At 40.3% G+C, this 17,171-nt stretch overlaps 2 protein-coding genes and 1 non-coding gene across 6 annotated transcripts in view; 1 reads left to right on the top strand and 2 right to left on the bottom strand.

The window, feature by feature from the left end:
* asb2a.1 (ankyrin repeat and SOCS box containing 2a, tandem duplicate 1) overlaps positions 1–5,690 on the bottom strand; it is an 18,508-nt gene extending 12,818 nt beyond the window's left edge. Inside the window, exon 1 of one of the 2 annotated variants that reach the window (XM_007903870.2) lies at positions 5,557–5,690. The gene's annotated coding sequence lies outside the window, so the exon portion shown is untranslated. Of the gene's footprint in view, positions 1–5,449; positions 5,527–5,556 lie in introns of those variants that run through there. The other variant, XM_007903871.2, reaches the window with a different exon arrangement.
* si:ch1073-416d2.4 (coiled-coil domain-containing protein 42 homolog) lies at positions 4,205–17,171 on the top strand. Of its 3 annotated transcripts, XM_007903868.2 has the most exons (10): positions 4,205–4,392; positions 7,148–7,256; positions 7,657–7,702; positions 10,687–10,863; positions 11,622–11,779; positions 12,534–12,616; positions 13,258–13,430; positions 13,872–13,982; positions 14,668–14,784; positions 15,228–17,171. In XM_007903868.2, exons 2-10 carry the CDS (start codon positions 7,156–7,158, stop codon positions 15,426–15,428), a joined length of 1,167 nt encoding a protein of 388 aa, XP_007902059.1. In that variant the 5' UTR covers positions 4,205–4,392; positions 7,148–7,155; the 3' UTR covers positions 15,429–17,171. The 3 variants fall into 3 exon arrangements, with proteins under 3 accessions (XP_007902059.1, XP_007902058.1, XP_007902060.1); XM_007903867.2 differs by lacking the exon at positions 4,205–4,392 and having other exon boundaries at positions 6,984–7,256; XM_007903869.2 differs by lacking the exons at positions 4,205–4,392; positions 14,668–14,784 and having other exon boundaries at positions 6,984–7,256.
* On the bottom strand, positions 4,740–4,811 carry trnaa-cgc. Its single transcript has one exon. It is a non-coding gene; the product is annotated as a tRNA-Ala (tRNA).

Genomic DNA, 17,171 nt, shown 5'->3' with positions numbered 1-17,171 from the left:
GAAGGGCACTCTACAAGTGTAATTTGTTGCTGTTGTTGTTGTGGTATAACTTAAACTCTGAATATTCTTAGGTCGCCTTCTTAGGTTATAGAACACAAACTTCCTATCCCTTCCCCTCCTCCAGACAGACAGGGAAAATAGTTGCATGGCCACACGCGCGTTGCAATCACAACCCCTCTTACCAACTCCTCCCATACACTCATAACTGTTCTACAGTCCTAGACAACCCCTCACCCCACAGGGAAACAAACAGCGGATACACCTGCACATCATCATTGCAAGATTAAAACTTGGAATATATACCGTTTGGTTCTTATAATCGCCAAACGTCTTCAGGTTTGTTACGTAGGCTGACCAGACTGTTCAATATTTTTAAATATTGTACTGTATTTAAACATTCTAGATTAAACATGCTCGGGTTCATTCTACTTAATGTCCATCTTTTTTAATTCTTCGTGACTTTCTGTGGTGAAATATTTTTACATTCTGTTTCAAATTGAGCTGTTTCAAGAGATTACTGATAGAGTTTCTGTTAAACCGAGGTCCCATCTGCCTGTCCTGGTGGATGTTAAAGATCCTGTCGTGCTATTGGAAAAGAGAAGGGACTTACTCTCTCCTGGTGTCCTGGCCAACAATCTCCAAAATAAAATTGGTTGCTGACCCCACATCTGCCGCGTTTTTGCCCACACAATGCACAGTCAATCCACAATCCCTTGAAGACGTCTCCACAATGTGATAAGGTGCTATGTCAAATGCAAGGATTATTACTATAGAACTGAAGCCGTTCTCTTTAGATCCATAAAATATGACTTTGTCTATTAAAAGTGTATTTTTAACATTATTACCCCATCTAACTCCCAATTTACAATCAATAAAATATTTGCCACTTGACAGCGAATTATGCTGTTAGCAATGCTTTAAGTTATCCAAATGTTTTTACAGATCAAAATCACTAGTTTTGAGCTCCAAAAGGTCCATAAATAATTTCAAATCCTTTTTATCTCTCGGTTTAAAAGTTTGTTATGTTTTCAATTTGACAAACTTGTTAAACTGAGGTCTCGTCTGCCTATGTCTGATGGACGTTAAAGATATTTCATGACAGTATTGAAAAAGAGAAAGGAGTTTCTCCTGGTGTCCTGGCCAGCGATCCTCCAGATAAAATGATCATTCGCTTCATGGCTGCTTGCAGAACATTGCCTTGTGTAAATTGGTTGCCATGTTCACTTGCAAATAAACAGTCGCTACAACTTTCCAACATTCCCGTGAAGATCTTTTGAGAAAATTTGACGTTGCAGTAAGGGGTTATATTAAATGCAAGGATTATTCTCATTATTATTATTATTATTATTATAAGATATCTGTGTTTCTCTAATTATCATTCTTTTTCATATTTGATGTGAAAAGGATGCAGCGTCGTGTATTCGGAAGAAGTACCGCAATTGCTTGCTTGTGGAGTAAGTCACTCAAGTGTTAGATATTTCCACTGTGAAAGGCACTTCAGAAAAAAAAATTGAGGATCAACATCCATTTTGGATCGCACCCAAGAAAAACAAGGCTCGCTGCAGCTGAAGCTAATTTTGAACACAAACACAGATAAAAAAAATCGCCCTGTGAACTGTTTTCATCCCATGGACGAATATATTGTTGCAAAAATGTCAAACCTTGCAAAACACACCGGGCCCTATTGATTTGACATTTTAAACATCCTTTTATTAATGTGACTGAAATGTGACTCCCTTCAAAGTTCATGAATTATTATTCCGTTGGTAATATTGTTTCTGGGATAGGATGTTTTGGATTATTAAACAACCACTACAGCAATTTGGATATACAAAACTAACTGGAACTGGAAATATACAATGAAACCAATGAAAAAATAACATAACCAGAGACTATATTATGTTCCTCATGCAGTACGTCCCATTGAGATGACCCCTGAAAATATTCGAATGCATATTTAAGAAATTGTATTTTCCCAGAAAACAGTTGCATTCTAAGTTAGATCACGTTCACAAGAAAATCATTTGCACTAATTGCAGTCACACCCACACAATAATCAGCAATATCGCGGGTCTTGAGTTTGATATTTCACCTAAGTGGCAATTCTGAAATCAAACCAATTCTCCAGAGAAAGGGGATTGCCTATCTTTAGCATCTTCCTAATTTGGTATAATTTGGTCTAATACATTTGCCACCGGGTTCACCAAATAGTGCTGTTGTAGGATTCTGGGATTATATGGTGGATTCTAGCAAAATGCATTGCACTATCATTTTGCTATTCATTCTTTAGAAACAGCCTAGCAAATAAGTAATGATAGAATAATTTTAATACTACTTCAATACAACAGAAAAGGGTTTTTGGTGGAACAAGTCAAATGAGTTTTAATTTCTGAATAGTTGGAGACGTACATTCCTGTTGAAACCCATGCGGAGGTGGCTAACACAGTGGAATATCAATTTCCTACCACATTGAAACTCAAAGCCTATCTTAGACGGTAATGTTAAATGCAATTAAAGGACTTTTTGATTCTGAAGCCATATCAGATGTAAATGTTGAATTTATGATTGGCCAAAATCTGCCTCCTCATCTTTCAAAACCGGAGTCAGCGAGAGAGTTGACGAGAGTTCAAAAGTAGAACATCAAGTTCCAGATTCGCTTCCTGAAGAAGGGTCTTTGAGAGGAGACAAGTGGGGATAGATTTCAAGTCCCTTTTTAATGTAAGAGTGTGTTTTCCAAGAACCCCTTTAAGTCAAGTTCTATAGAAGGTTGTTTAAGGCTGAAACATGAGCTCTGTTACAATTTGGCCTCGAAAGCTAATGTAAACAAATGCTAAATGCATTCAAAGTGTAAATCTAATGTGTAAGAATGATACAAGGTCCAAGTTCTTGGTGGAATGCCAAACCATGAATTTATTTGCATTTAACATTCATTAGCCTAGGATTTCCTGGAAGCCATCAATGGACCCATTGTAGTGGGAAGGAGCCTTCAACTAATAGCAACTTATCATCAAAAGGCAGGATGTCAAAAAAGAAACCTGCTGAGACCCCAGTGATGAATTTGACCTGATAATGGAGTAGTAGGTCTTTGTGGCAGTGAATTCAGAGGAGCATTGCCACAAAGGAGGGAAGTCTGAGAACTAGCAATTGCTGTCCGGTGTGAAAGGCGCTATATAAATGCAAGTTGTTGTTGTTGTTGAATTGCCGGACCAGCAGGTGATTCCCAAATTCTCAGTATACATAGAAATATGTAACATTTAAGTGACTTATTCTATAATTTGATCCCTCAATCCATGACTGTTTGTGGGGACACTGCTGTGCGCAATTGGCCGCCGCGTTTCACCTACAAAATACACAGTCAATTCACTTTACAGTATATTCCGTGAAGCGCTTTTGAAAACTTGATAAGGCTCTATATCAAATGCAGGGATTATTATTATTATTATCCTTTTATGGAATCGGGGAAATCACCCCCATCCCCGCCTGACTCCACTGGTTTCTCACCACACATTGAATACTTTTCAAGATCCTGGTCCTCACCTTCAAAGCCCTCCATGGTCTTGCTCCCCACTACCTCTGCGACCTCCTAACCTACCATCCTGCCCGCTCCCTCCATTCAGCGGGCTCCGTCCTGCTTCACGTTCCCTGCCTCGCTCGCCCCACCATTAGTGGGCGGGCCTTCTGCCACTCTGCCCCCACCTTCTGCAACTCCATCCCACAGTCCCTCCACCTCGCCTCCTCCCTTGCCTCCTTCAAGACCTATCTCAAGACCCTCCTCTTCGACCGTGCTTTCGATCACCCTGCTTCCCCCTCTGCCCTCCACCAGCCCCAATCCTGACCCCTAGCTCTGGTCCGAAAATCTGACTGTCCAGCGCCTTGGGATGTCCTCCCGACGTGAAAGGCTCCATACACATGTAACTTTGTTGTCATTGGAATCAGGATAGTGAAAAAGAGTTATATATCAAACTATATCGTTGGAGTACAGCAAAGAAATAGCGTCCCCATTCTCACAAGATTGCCAGGGCACCCCATGCTTTGCTGAAAAATAAACGGATAGCTGAAACACATACGGAATAGTCTGCGATATAAAGATGGCACCAGTAAGAGATTGACCAAGTACTGTATGTGGGCCTGGGACAAGGATGACCGTTCCCAGCTGGATCAGTAAATAGAACATTCCAGGTCCACAGATTCTCTCAGCTTCCTGCATCCTTGGAATTCATTCAGTTATGTTGACACTGACAACTTTGCAGCTGTTATTTGCCTGGGTTCCCACGTGCTCACTGATGTGACATTCTCTGGAAACCAATGAGAGTCACACGACACGAGCATGAGGTTGAGGTTGGAGAACATCCAGTGGCGGACTGGCTCCCCGGGAGAGCTCGGGAATGTGAGGTAAGCTAAGGGCAGCACCGATTCATGGGGTCTTTCGGTAGCCAAATCATGGGGGTAGTTGGAAAAAATTTTAATTACCCCTATCGCCAGCCCAACACTGATTAAAAATAATAATAATCCTTACGTTTGATATATAACTCTTTTTCATGTCTTCGAGACGTCTCAAAGCGCTTCACAGAATATACTGTAAAGTGAATTGACTATATATTTGTGGGCGAAACTCGGCAGCCAATTGTGCACAGCAGTGTCCCACAAACAGTCATGGATTGAGTGACCAATTTATTATTTTATTTTTTTCTTGAGGGATTATTATCAGGTGTGAAGAGTAAGGAAACTTGCCCAAAGTTTCGCCCTGCTGGGAATCGAACCCAGGTCTCTCGCTTGCGAGGCGAGTGCTCTAACCACTGAGCTACAGGACTCCACAATTATACCCCTAACAAGTCTATGTCTAACTCTATTCGATCATTGCAAGGTAAAGAAATGCTTTCCTAAGCGGGATGGATTTAAATATCGCCAAGCTACTTGTACTTTAAAATAACTGTTGTATTAAAATAAATTTACTGGTTTCACTGAGAACGTTGACAGTTTGTTGTTTTTTTTGTCATCATCATCATCATCATCGTAACACACACATACACACATAATATTGCGTTGCATAATAATTTATATAATCGCACTGAGCATTGCTAAACAAACGGCAAAAGCTTAGCCATTGCAGATGGTGGCCATTTGGACACAGTACACCGTTATATAAAATTGCACGGGTTTGGAGACATCCAATACCGATATCCCCCAGGATCTTGCAAACTAATGTCCTGGTCAACAATCCCCCAACTAAAATTGTTCGCTCACTCCATGGCCGGTTGCACAGCCAGCTGCCGCATTCGCCCACAAAATACACAGTCACTCCACTTTGCAGCATAGCCTGTGAAGCGCTTTGAGATGTCTCGATGATGTGATAAGGCGCTATATCAAATGCAAATGAATACCAAATGCAAGGAATAGTACTATTATTAGCAGTAGCATGATACAAGCTATACAATTTCAGCCCAGTTACCTCAGTGTCAATATCTGCTCCTCAGTGTGCAAACTCTGATATACAGAACTCCCCTGCAAACCCAAGTCATGATCATTGCTGATATATGTGGACAACACATACATTACCGTTTGTAACTGTTATAATGGACAGCTCAGTTGTCCACAGTCTTTTCTTGCTCCTTCCCAGGGTCCCTGATTTTCCAGTACTGTATTTTGCTCTTCCCCACTTCAACTGGGCTTTATGTGACCTCGTTGCAGTAGGTTGTGAAGCTCTATTTTAGTCCCAACCTCGTGATCATGGATGACAGGTCAGATTTTGTTGGTGCATCAACAATCTCCAAACTTCAGTGGAAGTTATATTTAACCCATGGCCAGACAGACACAGACAGGTCCACGTTCTGCATTAGTGGAAGGTCCTCGCAGGCCAGGCTTGAGTTACCCATCGCCTATTTACTGTTATACATCACTTTATCCAGTCCAGTGTAAATGGGCAACCTGTTAAAGTGATCCCAGTGCAAATAATAACATTGATCATATATTACGAGACATTTGTCCAGACAGTTAGCTTAGGTCAACTCCAAACGTGGTTAGAAAGATTCCCTCTTTCATTGAAACATATTGCAACGTTTACTTAAATGTTAGTCCTAACAAATTGTAGATCATTCGAATTGACATCAAAAAGTTGTGTGGAACCAATCATAATGATTCCCCTCTAGCTCGGGTGGCAAGAGACTCCAGACTAAGAAACAATATGATTGTAAAAATCATGGCCACATTACAGAGGGACCTGAAATCTGACCATTTAAACCCTAAACCATCAACTGGTTTATGTTGAAGTTGAGCAAATCGTAGAAATATGCAGTAGAAACGTAAATGCAAGAGGGAGAAAAAATATGGGGGGAGAAACTAGTCGATAAACGTAAGTCAGTAGACGTATTTCATAATTTCAAATAGTTTAATTTAATTAAGAATGAGAAGTGTGGGTAGCAGTGAATTGTGTTTAGATTAGTTTATCATTGCATCATTTGCACAGTACTGCCCTTCAATATATTGGTTTGCTGGTAAGATTTTACGTGTATTAAGCAATTTATTTTACGTGTGCAAACGGTCTAAACCTTTAAAACTGAGTTGAGAAAACATTTCTTCACTCAGAGGGCAGTGAATTTATGGCATTCTCTATCCCAGAAGGCTGCGGATGCTCAGTCCTTGAACTTATTCAAGACTGAGATCGATAGATTTTTAAAAACTAAAGGGATTAAAGGATATGGGGATAGGGCGGGTAAATGGAATTAGGTTAGAAGATCAGCCATGATCTTATTAAAAGGCGGGACAGGCTCGAGGGGCCGAATGGCCTACTCCTGCTCCTATTTCTTATGTTCCTATGTTCTTATGTTAAACATGTTTGCACATTTTTTATATGTAGTATTTGCAAAGGCTGACAGATGGACTATTGCCACTCATAGGGCTGTTCCCGTAGAGCTGGTTCCTATAGAGACAGCACCGTGTTTGACTCACTGTGCCACATGACCATGTGGCTGCCATACCAACAAGAAGCTTCTTATTGCATTTCTGTAGCCCCAAACACTTGTCACGGCTTTCAGTCCTAAAGCGGTTAAAGGTCCTTTGGCTTCAGTCGCCCTCCTTCAGCAGATCCTCACTTACAACCCTCCTTAAATTATCCCACATTTGTTGCTTTTGTGTTTGCTTTTTGTTGGAGATTTAAGGATGAGTGAAGGAACAGGGGATCTCAGAGTTCCAGATGATTATTACCTGCAGATCAGAAATCTAAAGAGAAATATTTTCGTCACTCAACTCGGCGACAGAAGGTAAAAGTCAACCTCTCTTTAGTTATTGGGAGGATTTTTTGTTTGCATTTGTTCATCTTTGGCGATTTACATTTGGCACCCATGCATATTTGCTGATCATTAATGAATCATCATGAAAGTTTCTAGGCTCTATAGAGAGTGATGCTGCGCTGGTTTCTTGACATCATTTCTGTGCCTTTCTCAAGTGTTGTTTTAACAATTGATTATTTTTAATATTTTAATATTTTTAACAAGTGGTTAGCCAACATTTCTGGAGTCCCAACACTTGTCATGAAAAACATATTGTAATACTGTAACGAGATTTGTATTGAAGGCAATTGGTTTTAATATTGAAAGAGAAGTTGTTTACTGTACCTGCTATTGATCTAAAATGACAGTATTTTACTCCTTTTCTCTTAAGAGATGAAGATGATGAGGACGTGAATCACATTCCAATTGTCAGACAGGTATTTAAACTTTTCCTTTCAGTGTTTAATCTGAATGGGAACCTTCTAAACGTTGGAGTTCTTAGATGAACTTATGCTTAATTCCCCTCCTTCTCAAAATGCAAAGTTGCAAAAAGACTGCAGGATCTCTGGCATCACTAGTAGCAGAACAATAATAATAATAATAATCATAATAATCATAATCTTTGCATTTGATACATTGCTTTTCAGGTTTGGAGAATGAGTTAAAACGCTTCACAGGATTTATTGTAAAGTCAGCGACTGTGCATTTTGTAGATGATTTGCACACAGTAATGTCGCACAAACAACCATGAAATGTGTGACCAATATTATCTGGGAGGGATTGCTGGCCAGGACACCGGGGGCAAATATCTTTCTCTTTTCGAATAGTGCCATGGGACCTTGAACAGGCAGCATTGCTAATAATACATCTGTATCATCAGCAAACCACTAAATTGTAAATATAGGATCATGTTTCAGGTGTAAAGGAACCCAGAGGTCAGAACCATTTGCTCAAGACCATAACATGATAGTATTTCCTCCTCTCTTCAAACACAGTAGCATAAACTACACTGAGCTTGTGGTGGTTTTACATCCCATCAAATGATTCCTTTCAGTGCAACCTTAATCTCCCCCGCTGAACACTATTCTTTCTACAGACCTTACCAACGTTTTATTCCTACGCCAATTCAGTTGCGACTCAGCTACTGTGAAGCAACAAATAAATGTCTTTGTGGGTCTCTCGCTGATTCTCCCCATTGCCTCGCCACTGCTCTCTCGCCAACATGTCCTCCCTTCAGGGCAGAGAATCCAACATGAGTATGATCCTGATTCTCCTGCTCTGCAGCACAGGGAGTTGAGGCTCCAACCTTGTTGGCAATCTATAACAATAGACATAATAATAATAATATTAATAATAATCCTTGTGTTTGATATAGCACCTTACCACGTTGTTGAGATGTCTCAAAGCACTTCACAGAATCTGCCGTAATGTATATTTTATCATATTATACTGTATACGTGTATTTTCTATATTATAGTTTCCTGAGGGAACTCCACTCTGGAGGTATATTGCTTCAGAGTGGGAAATGTTGTGAGTTGACATGACTTATTGCATTTCCAGTTACCAGAAGGAAATTGTAGTTGCGCAAATGTAATTCCTTAGGTTTAAGCAGTTATTTAAGCAGTTATTGTTGTTATTTAAGCGCTCCGAGACAATGTCTGGAGTGAAGGGCGTGTTATTAAATACAAGTTGTTGTTGGCCTTTTTAAGGAATTCAATTAGAAATCCCACCCTGTAGAGGCCAGTGTTGTCGTTGCTTTAATAAACTGCTCCACTGTTATAACCAACCAGCCTGGGTACAATGGTGAAGAGACGCAATGTTTGTGAATGATTTACAGAGGACACGTGTCAGATCCGTTCCCTCGAACGTTACCTTTTAAATTATTCCTTCACCTTGAGAAGAAAAAAGCAGGCAGTGATGCCTGTTCGCTTAGCACCTGCATTGTTTTCAGGCACTTCAGCAGCACAACGTCTAATTCAAGTAACCTTATCACTTTTTGTGCTGGTGAATTGACTTTCAGTGGGGCCTCTCCTTCCCTTTGTCATTCGGGTTGGCATCTGTTACAGCTATAAATACGCAGTGTTGCCTGGTGTCTCTTCAGTTCTGGCCTCTGTTCCCTTGTAGGATTTCGATGGGGAAAAAAACTTGTCCACATTGTCACCGCAGCTGTATCAAGCTGAGTAACAACAATACTTATTAAGTAGTGGAATTACAGAAACCAACAACAACAATTTGCATTTATATATCGCCCTTCACGCTGGTTGACGTCTCTGAGTGCTCAGAAACCACACTTAGGAGTTTAATAAACACTGAACAGTGTACGTGGAGTCCTGTAGCTCAGTGGTTAGAGCACTCGCTTTGCAAGTGAGAGACCTGAGTTCAATCCCCGGCAGGTCAGGGCCAAACCTTGGGCAAGTTTCCTTACTCCACACAGAGCCTAATAATAATCCCTCCAAAACAAAACAATAATAAATTGGACATTTTCAATCCATGACTGTTTGTGGGACATCGCTGTGCGCAATTGGCTGCCGCGTTTCGCCCACAAATATACAGTCAATTCACTTTACAGTATATTCTGTGAAGCGCTTTGGGACGTCGAGAAGACGTGAAAAGCGCTATATCAAATGCAAGGATTATTATTATTATTATTATTACTTGTCTAGTCGATGTTTGATGAACAAATGTGTAAACCGCTTGCTTTTTCTGGTGGAACATTCATTTCGGTGCTTTATAAAAATTCTGGTAAAACCCGCATAAATTGTATAATCGTTTAAGTCATGCATGCATCTGAGTCCCATTCAGTTTCTTATCAAAACCGCTTAGATTTCTTTGCACTACTCAGATTAAACATCTCTAACTTGTAACGCTTCCCTCCTTTAGTTCCTAAATTACCAGCTGCATTAAATCATGGGAAAAACGTAGTCTTGACCTGTCGCCCTGTGTGTAGACCTTCACTTCCCGCGATTTAATGCGAATCCAATGCTTGCTGATAAATGGCGTATGTGACAACTGGCAATACATTTCCCGTGACTCAATGCAGCTCCGTGAGCCCTTACCGACTGCATTGAATTATGTATGCACCGTCCAGATTACTGACTCAATCGGATTTTGTACGATTTATATAAGTTTGCTTATAACTCAGACTTCATATTAAATGTTACGGTCCCGACTGATACGAATTATGTGAGTTTTATATCTAAAATGGCCTGCTTCGATAAGTGGGGTTGCATTAAACTCTAGAAATCCCACACTGTCGAGGCCAGTGTTTTTGTTGCTTTAATAAACTGCTCCACTGTTATAACCAACCAGCCTGGGTACAGTGGTGAAGAGACGCAATGTTTGTGAACGATTAACAGAGGACACGTGGCAGACATGGAATGGTCATCGTTTAAACCATCAGGTGCATTTTCTAACCTTTTAGGCTTCTGGTGAGATTCTGGCGAGTGACCCAAAGACTTTTCAGAAGACCTTAGTGCTGAAGAAAGAAGTTGAAGTTGACCAAGTCAGTGCCGCACTTGCAGCTAAAAGGCAGGAGTTCTCTGAACGTATGGAAGCAGTTGCTAAGCGCATGGTGGAATATGAGAAAGCAGAACTGGCTGTAAGAATTTTACACAATTTTTTGCTCATTATCACCATCGACACGAGATATTTATGAATTTGTACATTAAACGTCTCCTCATTTTTGAGTAAACATAACCCTGGGCGGGGCTGTCACGAGACTGAACAAAACAGAAATGTGGAGGCTCAGATTTATACCAGACTGTGCTGAGTTAGTTAATATCCGTCAATTGACGTCCAGTTGAAGGGATTATCACCCCCGGAAAAGTGATCCGCCATTTGACTAACAACCGGTTCCTACTTACTACTAGGTAAACAGGCGTGTGGAGCGAGGAAACTTGACTAAGGTTTCACCCATGTGTCCATGGAACCATATCTCAGTAGAACAGTAAAAGGCATTAAAACGCCTTCGGGAGTGGAAGAGTGGGGGAGAGTGTGAAGCAGACAAAACTGGTGGGGTGAGGGGGAAATAAATCTGTAAATAATACTGATAATTGCAAACATTTTACTGACACTTTGACTGTTTGGAGATATTTTTCTTGGTGATGTTCTCAGAGACATGTTGTTTCACTTTGAGGTTTTACGTCTTGGCTTTTATGCAGTATCTTTCTCTTAGCTGGATATTATTCCCTCTTTACAAATGATGGAGTAACACATGTTCCTTTACTGATTCCCTGTAAAGTTACGGTATATTCTGTGAAGCGCTTTGAGACTCTCGAAGACGTGATAAGATGCTTTATCAAATACAAGGATTATTATTATTATTATTGCATGTTTATTTCTTACAATCCTTTACAGAGTAAGCAACGAGCCCTGAAGTTTGATAAGTTTCTCAAGGACAACGAGGCTAAGAGGCGACGAGCTATTCAGAAGTATCAGCTGGAAGTGAAACAAAACGAGGCAAAATCTCAGGAGTTACAGAATCTGCTTCGCCAGTTGGAAGAGCTGAAAGTCAGGTACAGAAAGTATCCTCAGAGCCTGTTCTGTTGTACGCGGTTGGAATATCATACCATTGACACTGTGACAATTTTATTGGGATCCGTTTAGTGATCCGCTCTATATTTAGTCCATCAAATGGATCCGGAAAATACAATCAGAAGAGAAAAGTCCACAAAGATACAGATAATCCACTTTAAAGTATATTTGAGACATCTTAACGAGGTGCTAAGGCGCTGGAGCAAATGCAAAGATTATTGTTATTATTATTCTCACTCAATCCACGACTGGACGCTGCTGTGCTCAATTGGCTGCCGTGTTTCACCCACGAAACATACAGTCAATTCTCTTTACCGTATATTCTGTGAAGCGCTTTGAGACGTCTCGAAGACGTGATAAGGTGCCGTATCAAATGCAAGGCTTATTATTATTATTATTATTAATGATGTGCATGTTGCCGTCCCTTTCATTCAAAGTTTATGCTTTGGAATTAAGATTTCTGCCAAACTTCTGCCATTCGCACCATTCCATGTTGAGAACCGTGTGGGAGAGACCAAAATCATCTGATGATATTCCTTTGCTGCCTTTGGGAAAAGAGTCTGGTCTAGAACCTGTTCTATAATCCAGAAATACAAGTAACTGTTCAATAGCAAATGTTGTTCTGATGTCCTACACATTGGGACGTCCTCCTGACGTGAAAGGCGCTCTACAAATTTTGTTGTTGTTGTTGTTCTTGTTGTTGTTGATGGGCTGAGTTTACCTTATTGGCCACAGGCAGCGGAAACTGCAGAAAAAGATGACACAAAATAAAATCTACGAAGAATACCTCCAGAACGCCATTGACAATATGCCAGAAGGTAAGCCCAAATCTTCTGATTTGAAAATGTTTTGACTCTGATGGAAATGGACCGAGTTCAGCCTTATCTGTTTGTGGGACATTGCTGTGCGCAATTGGCTGTTGCGTACGCCCACAAATGTACGGTCAATTCACTTTACAGTGTGTTCTGTGAAGCGCTTTGGGACGTCCTCCCGACGTGAAGGGCGCTATATCAAATGCAAGGATTATTATTATTATCTATGACTATCATACTTCAAGGAACTGACACAAAACCAGTTTCAAAATTAAGGCTGTTTTTAAGAATTTGCCAAATTCCGGTTGCTCCGAAATGCAACATTAATAGACCAATTATCACCCAACTGGAATTTTATCCTTTGTATGTGGAACCACAGTGTATGAGCCCTTAATATCACAAACAAATCTACAGCTGATATCTAGTCAAAGATTATCGCTGCACAGCTTAAATGCCAGTTTACACTGATAAACACAGTGTTAAAATATAATTTATAGATGTTTATGAGCTCGTTCATAACACCAGTAACCAGTGATAGATTGGGATTACATTATCCTGACATGAGTCATTGTAATGATTTGCTCTCTTGTGTATTTATACCAGAAATGCACTTTACTTCTTTGTTACCAGGCTGCCTTGTTTTCCAGACTACTTGGAGTACAATGCAGAATCACTGTTGCTCAGCATCATTAGAAGATACGAAACCCTGGGAGCCACCAACGAAACTCTAATCAATAACCTGAGCAGGTTGTCAGATGTGCAAGAAAAGAGCCAACATCACCTGGAAGCACTCCGGCAGGAACATGGCAACAGCAAACTTGTGCGGTTTACATAATAATCATAATAACAATCCTTGCATCTGATGCAGCGCTTTATCACATCTTTCAGACTTCTCAAAGCACTTCACAGAATACACTGTAAAGTGAATTGACTGTATATTTTGTGGGCGAGACGCGGCAGCCAATTGCGTACAGCAGCGTCCCACAAACAGCGGTGGATTGATTGAGTGACCAAATTATTATTATTGCATGACTGCAGATCTCTATTCCCATTTCGCTGCCTATTCAAGTTCCAAAATCAAATCACCCTTTGTCAATTCAGATAGTGAGTTGATAGAATTCCTGATCCAGGCAGAACATTTCTTGTGTGCAGTAGTTGCGATATTCATAAAGAAAAACGTTGCCCTTCTCTACTTGTTGTTTAAAATGTTCGTTATCAGTTTTCTTTGGTTTAACATACAGAATACTTTTTTTGGGGGCAGACGATCAACAGTGAGCTTTCACTGCTTCGAGACAAATGTGATAAAAGGAAGGAGAAGAACAGGCAGTTGGAAATGAAAATAAATCTACACGGAGGGAACTTTAGGTACAAGGTAAGACTGGAGGTAGCGGATGGGGAAAGATAATTGTACATGGCACGGCTATGGACGGAAAATGGAATGGAAGCAGAAGGAGGTTAAAGGGACAGGGGCTTAAAGTGGTCAATGCACAATATGGGGCATTCACCAAAAATAATATAATGAATATAACAATTATCCTTACATTTGATATCGCGCCTTTGAGACGTCTCAAAGCGCTTCACAGAATATACAGTAAAGTGAATTCGCTGTGTATTTTGTGGGCGAAAAAGTCAGAAGCTGTCAAGAGTTACTAAACTACACTCTCCTCTCCCCCTGACCCTGTAACTTTGTTTATTTTGGTCACATTTTGGTCAATGTGATAAATAATACGTCCTATGATATCACGTCACAAATCTTCCCCCTATTATTCTTTTTAAAGCAATAAATGAGTCAATAAGTACAGACTTTTGTGAGGCTGCTCTCGTGCATGTAAATATTTTGGTTGATGTGAGATGTGCAGATACAAAAAGTTACTCCAAAGTACGTTTTTAAACTTACAAAATGAGTTAGTTAAACTGCAGATGGAACATCAAAAGAATTGTTCTTTGCTCTCAGAGTAGGGAAATAACCTCTGGTACAGTGTAATCTCTAAATAGGCAGACAATTGTGATATTTGGGTGGAAAATAATCAGCATTTTACTATTCTTTCTCTTTGTAGAGTGAAGAACTTGGTGCTCTGCTGCTGGCGATTAATAACCTGGCTGATCAGTGCTATGTTAAACATTATGGAGCACTGAAAGAAATCAGCATTTTGGGAAAATTGGACATGATAAAGGTGTAGTTAACATGTTCTTTTCCTGGATCTCCTCAGGGCTAGGTTTACCTCTTATACAGGTATCTCCCAAGCAATAAGTGGAAAAAACATCGACGGACTTGGAACTAACAGACACCATGTGCCACGTTTCGCCCACAAAATACACAGTCATAGACATCTCGAAGTAATGATAAGGCGCTATATCAAATGCAAGGATTATTATTATTATTATAAGTGAATATTGATTGATATTAGTCTATTGTTACTGCAAGAAACCAAAGACAATAAATACAATAAACAATAAATAAAATAAAGACAATAAATACAATCTGGTTAAACACAACTTGCATTTATATAGCGCCCTTCACGTGGGGTAGTGTCCCAGAGCACTTAAATGGTAGCACTTAGAAGTTTGTGTATTATTATTGGAACTGATAACCGATGTCTTCTGTTCTCACTGACAGGAATTCATCTTGGAAAAGCGAGTTGTTACACAAATGGCAATGCAAGCTGTCGATTCTATGTTAGCAGCGGATCAAAATCACAGCAAGTCAGGAGTCTCCAACCAACTGAGGGCATCCAAACTCTCAATGGGAAATCACAACAAAACACTGAGCAGCGATCAGAGAAATAGACTAAAGCTTTCCAACAGCAAGACTCAGTGAACAACCTCAGCATTCTCATTCCAAGTGAAAAATTATTTGGTGCTTCAATTCGCTCAAAAGTTATTACAAATGTACTTCAGTCACCAAGCAATGCCAATTTAATGCTGGCCGCTTCCCATTTAAGTGTGAATGGACTGGTAGCAGACTGAGGAGTGAAATGTTCAGACAACGTAGGTTGCTCAGCATTATGATCCTAACCAAGCCAACCACAAAAAGTTGTTTGATAGAAAAACAGACACCAGGAGAAACTCACTTTTCTTTTTAACTTGGTGTTATAGGATGTTTAACCACCGCCTGAAAGGGCAGATGGGACCTTGGTTTAACTAAGAGTCAGAGCGCTTAATGTTCTTCACAAAGTATAAATCAATTCGATATCGCAAAATGAGCTCCAAAGATGAGAAATACCCAATGACGTTGAGTAAAGCAACAACAACAACAACATCTTGAATTTACACAGCGCCCGTCACACAGGGTAGCGTCCCAGAGCAGTGAATTCTGCCCTGAGCTCGCCCGCTGGCTGTCTGTTCTTGTTTAACACACAAACATACATACATACATCATAAATGTTGACCGACTAGCAATTTGGAAGAATTTTTGATCTCACTCCTTGAGTACTGCAGAGCTGCTCGGCTCAGGCTCTGGAACTGCTGAGTCTAGTGCAGAGAGAGTACTGATGGCTGCTCTCCCCTTGGCACGAACATGACCACAGGGGCTTTGCCAATCCCAGAGACACCTTTCCCCCATTGAAGGTTGACGTCTGACTCTGTCAGACACCGACTGCAACCCGGCTGGGCTTGTCTCTAGGACTTGCACCATCTCTCCTGTTGGCGAGAGTTAAACTTAAAGGCACTTAAGCGAGTATTTCCAGTTAATAGGAAAACTTTGGAAGGAACTCGCTTCTTTGCACACTTTTGATAAGCAGGACTCATAAATCCTCAATTGCATAAAGATGATTCTGGGCATGCGGCCATACATTAGTTTAGCACCATGTTCTTTTCGGGAATGTACTGTGATTTTTAAAAAAAATTTATTGCCACTATTTAAAAAAAAGCTGAAGGCTTCTCGGGCCACCCAAGAACTTTCAAAACAACCTCGGTTTTAATCTCGTCAAAGGAACCGTTTCAGTGACTGTGTCTTTCATTACATTAGAATATCATCTACCAATATTTCCAGTTCTATGCCTATAATTTTTCCCTCCCCTCCCCTTCCGCAACAAAGGTGCAGCAAAAATGCCCCATTAAATTTGAATATGTGCATTGTTGTGAGCAGAGCTTTATTTTGCCATTGATGATTATCTTCTTTATGAACATAAACCTCCGCTCCACAAGTTTGGAAGACGTAGGGCATGTTTTTCATCAGTTTGAGAGCCACAGTGAAAACAAATTCATTCTTCGCTCTTTGAACACCTCAACAGTTATCCTTTGCATTTCAGAATAATGTGACGTGCAAATATTTGAGACAGCTTTTTCTTCTCAAAACATTTCAGGGAAAAGATAAATATTTGACGTACGGTGTGCTTTGGTTATGACGGTGTTTTTTTTCCTATGTTAAAAAATCTTTCCATGTCTTCTCGTCGCCGAGACGAAGAGAGTATTACATTTCATTTTTGTTAAAGTTCCTTTGAATCTAAAGCTGATTCTTTCAGCCTGACTCAGTCACTGGAAGAAAACACGCGTAAAACTATAGTGACACATTTCTTTACAACCAGAATAGCTGCATGCCATTAAACAAAGTGCAACCAAA

Source organism: Callorhinchus milii, unplaced genomic scaffold, assembly GCF_018977255.1.
Source record: "Callorhinchus milii isolate IMCB2004 unplaced genomic scaffold, IMCB_Cmil_1.0 Scaffold9, whole genome shotgun sequence".
In the NCBI taxonomy this organism is placed as follows: Eukaryota; Metazoa; Chordata; class Chondrichthyes; order Chimaeriformes; family Callorhinchidae; genus Callorhinchus; species Callorhinchus milii.
Note: the sequence above shows the minus strand (reverse complement) of the source record. Positions and strands in the feature narration are given on the sequence as shown.

Excerpts from the sequence above, each read along its gene's own strand:
- si:ch1073-416d2.4 (XM_007903868.2), top strand. The coding sequence starts at position 7,156 with ATGAGTGAAGGAACAGGGGATCTCAGAGTTCCAGATGATTATTACCTG. Across the intron at positions 7,703-10,686 it reads ACATTCCAATTGTCAGACAG|GCTTCTGGTGAGATTCTGGC; the intron begins GTATTTAAACTT and ends CTAACCTTTTAG. Across the intron at positions 12,617-13,257 it reads CATTGACAATATGCCAGAAG|ACTACTTGGAGTACAATGCA; the intron begins GTAAGCCCAAAT and ends CTTGTTTTCCAG.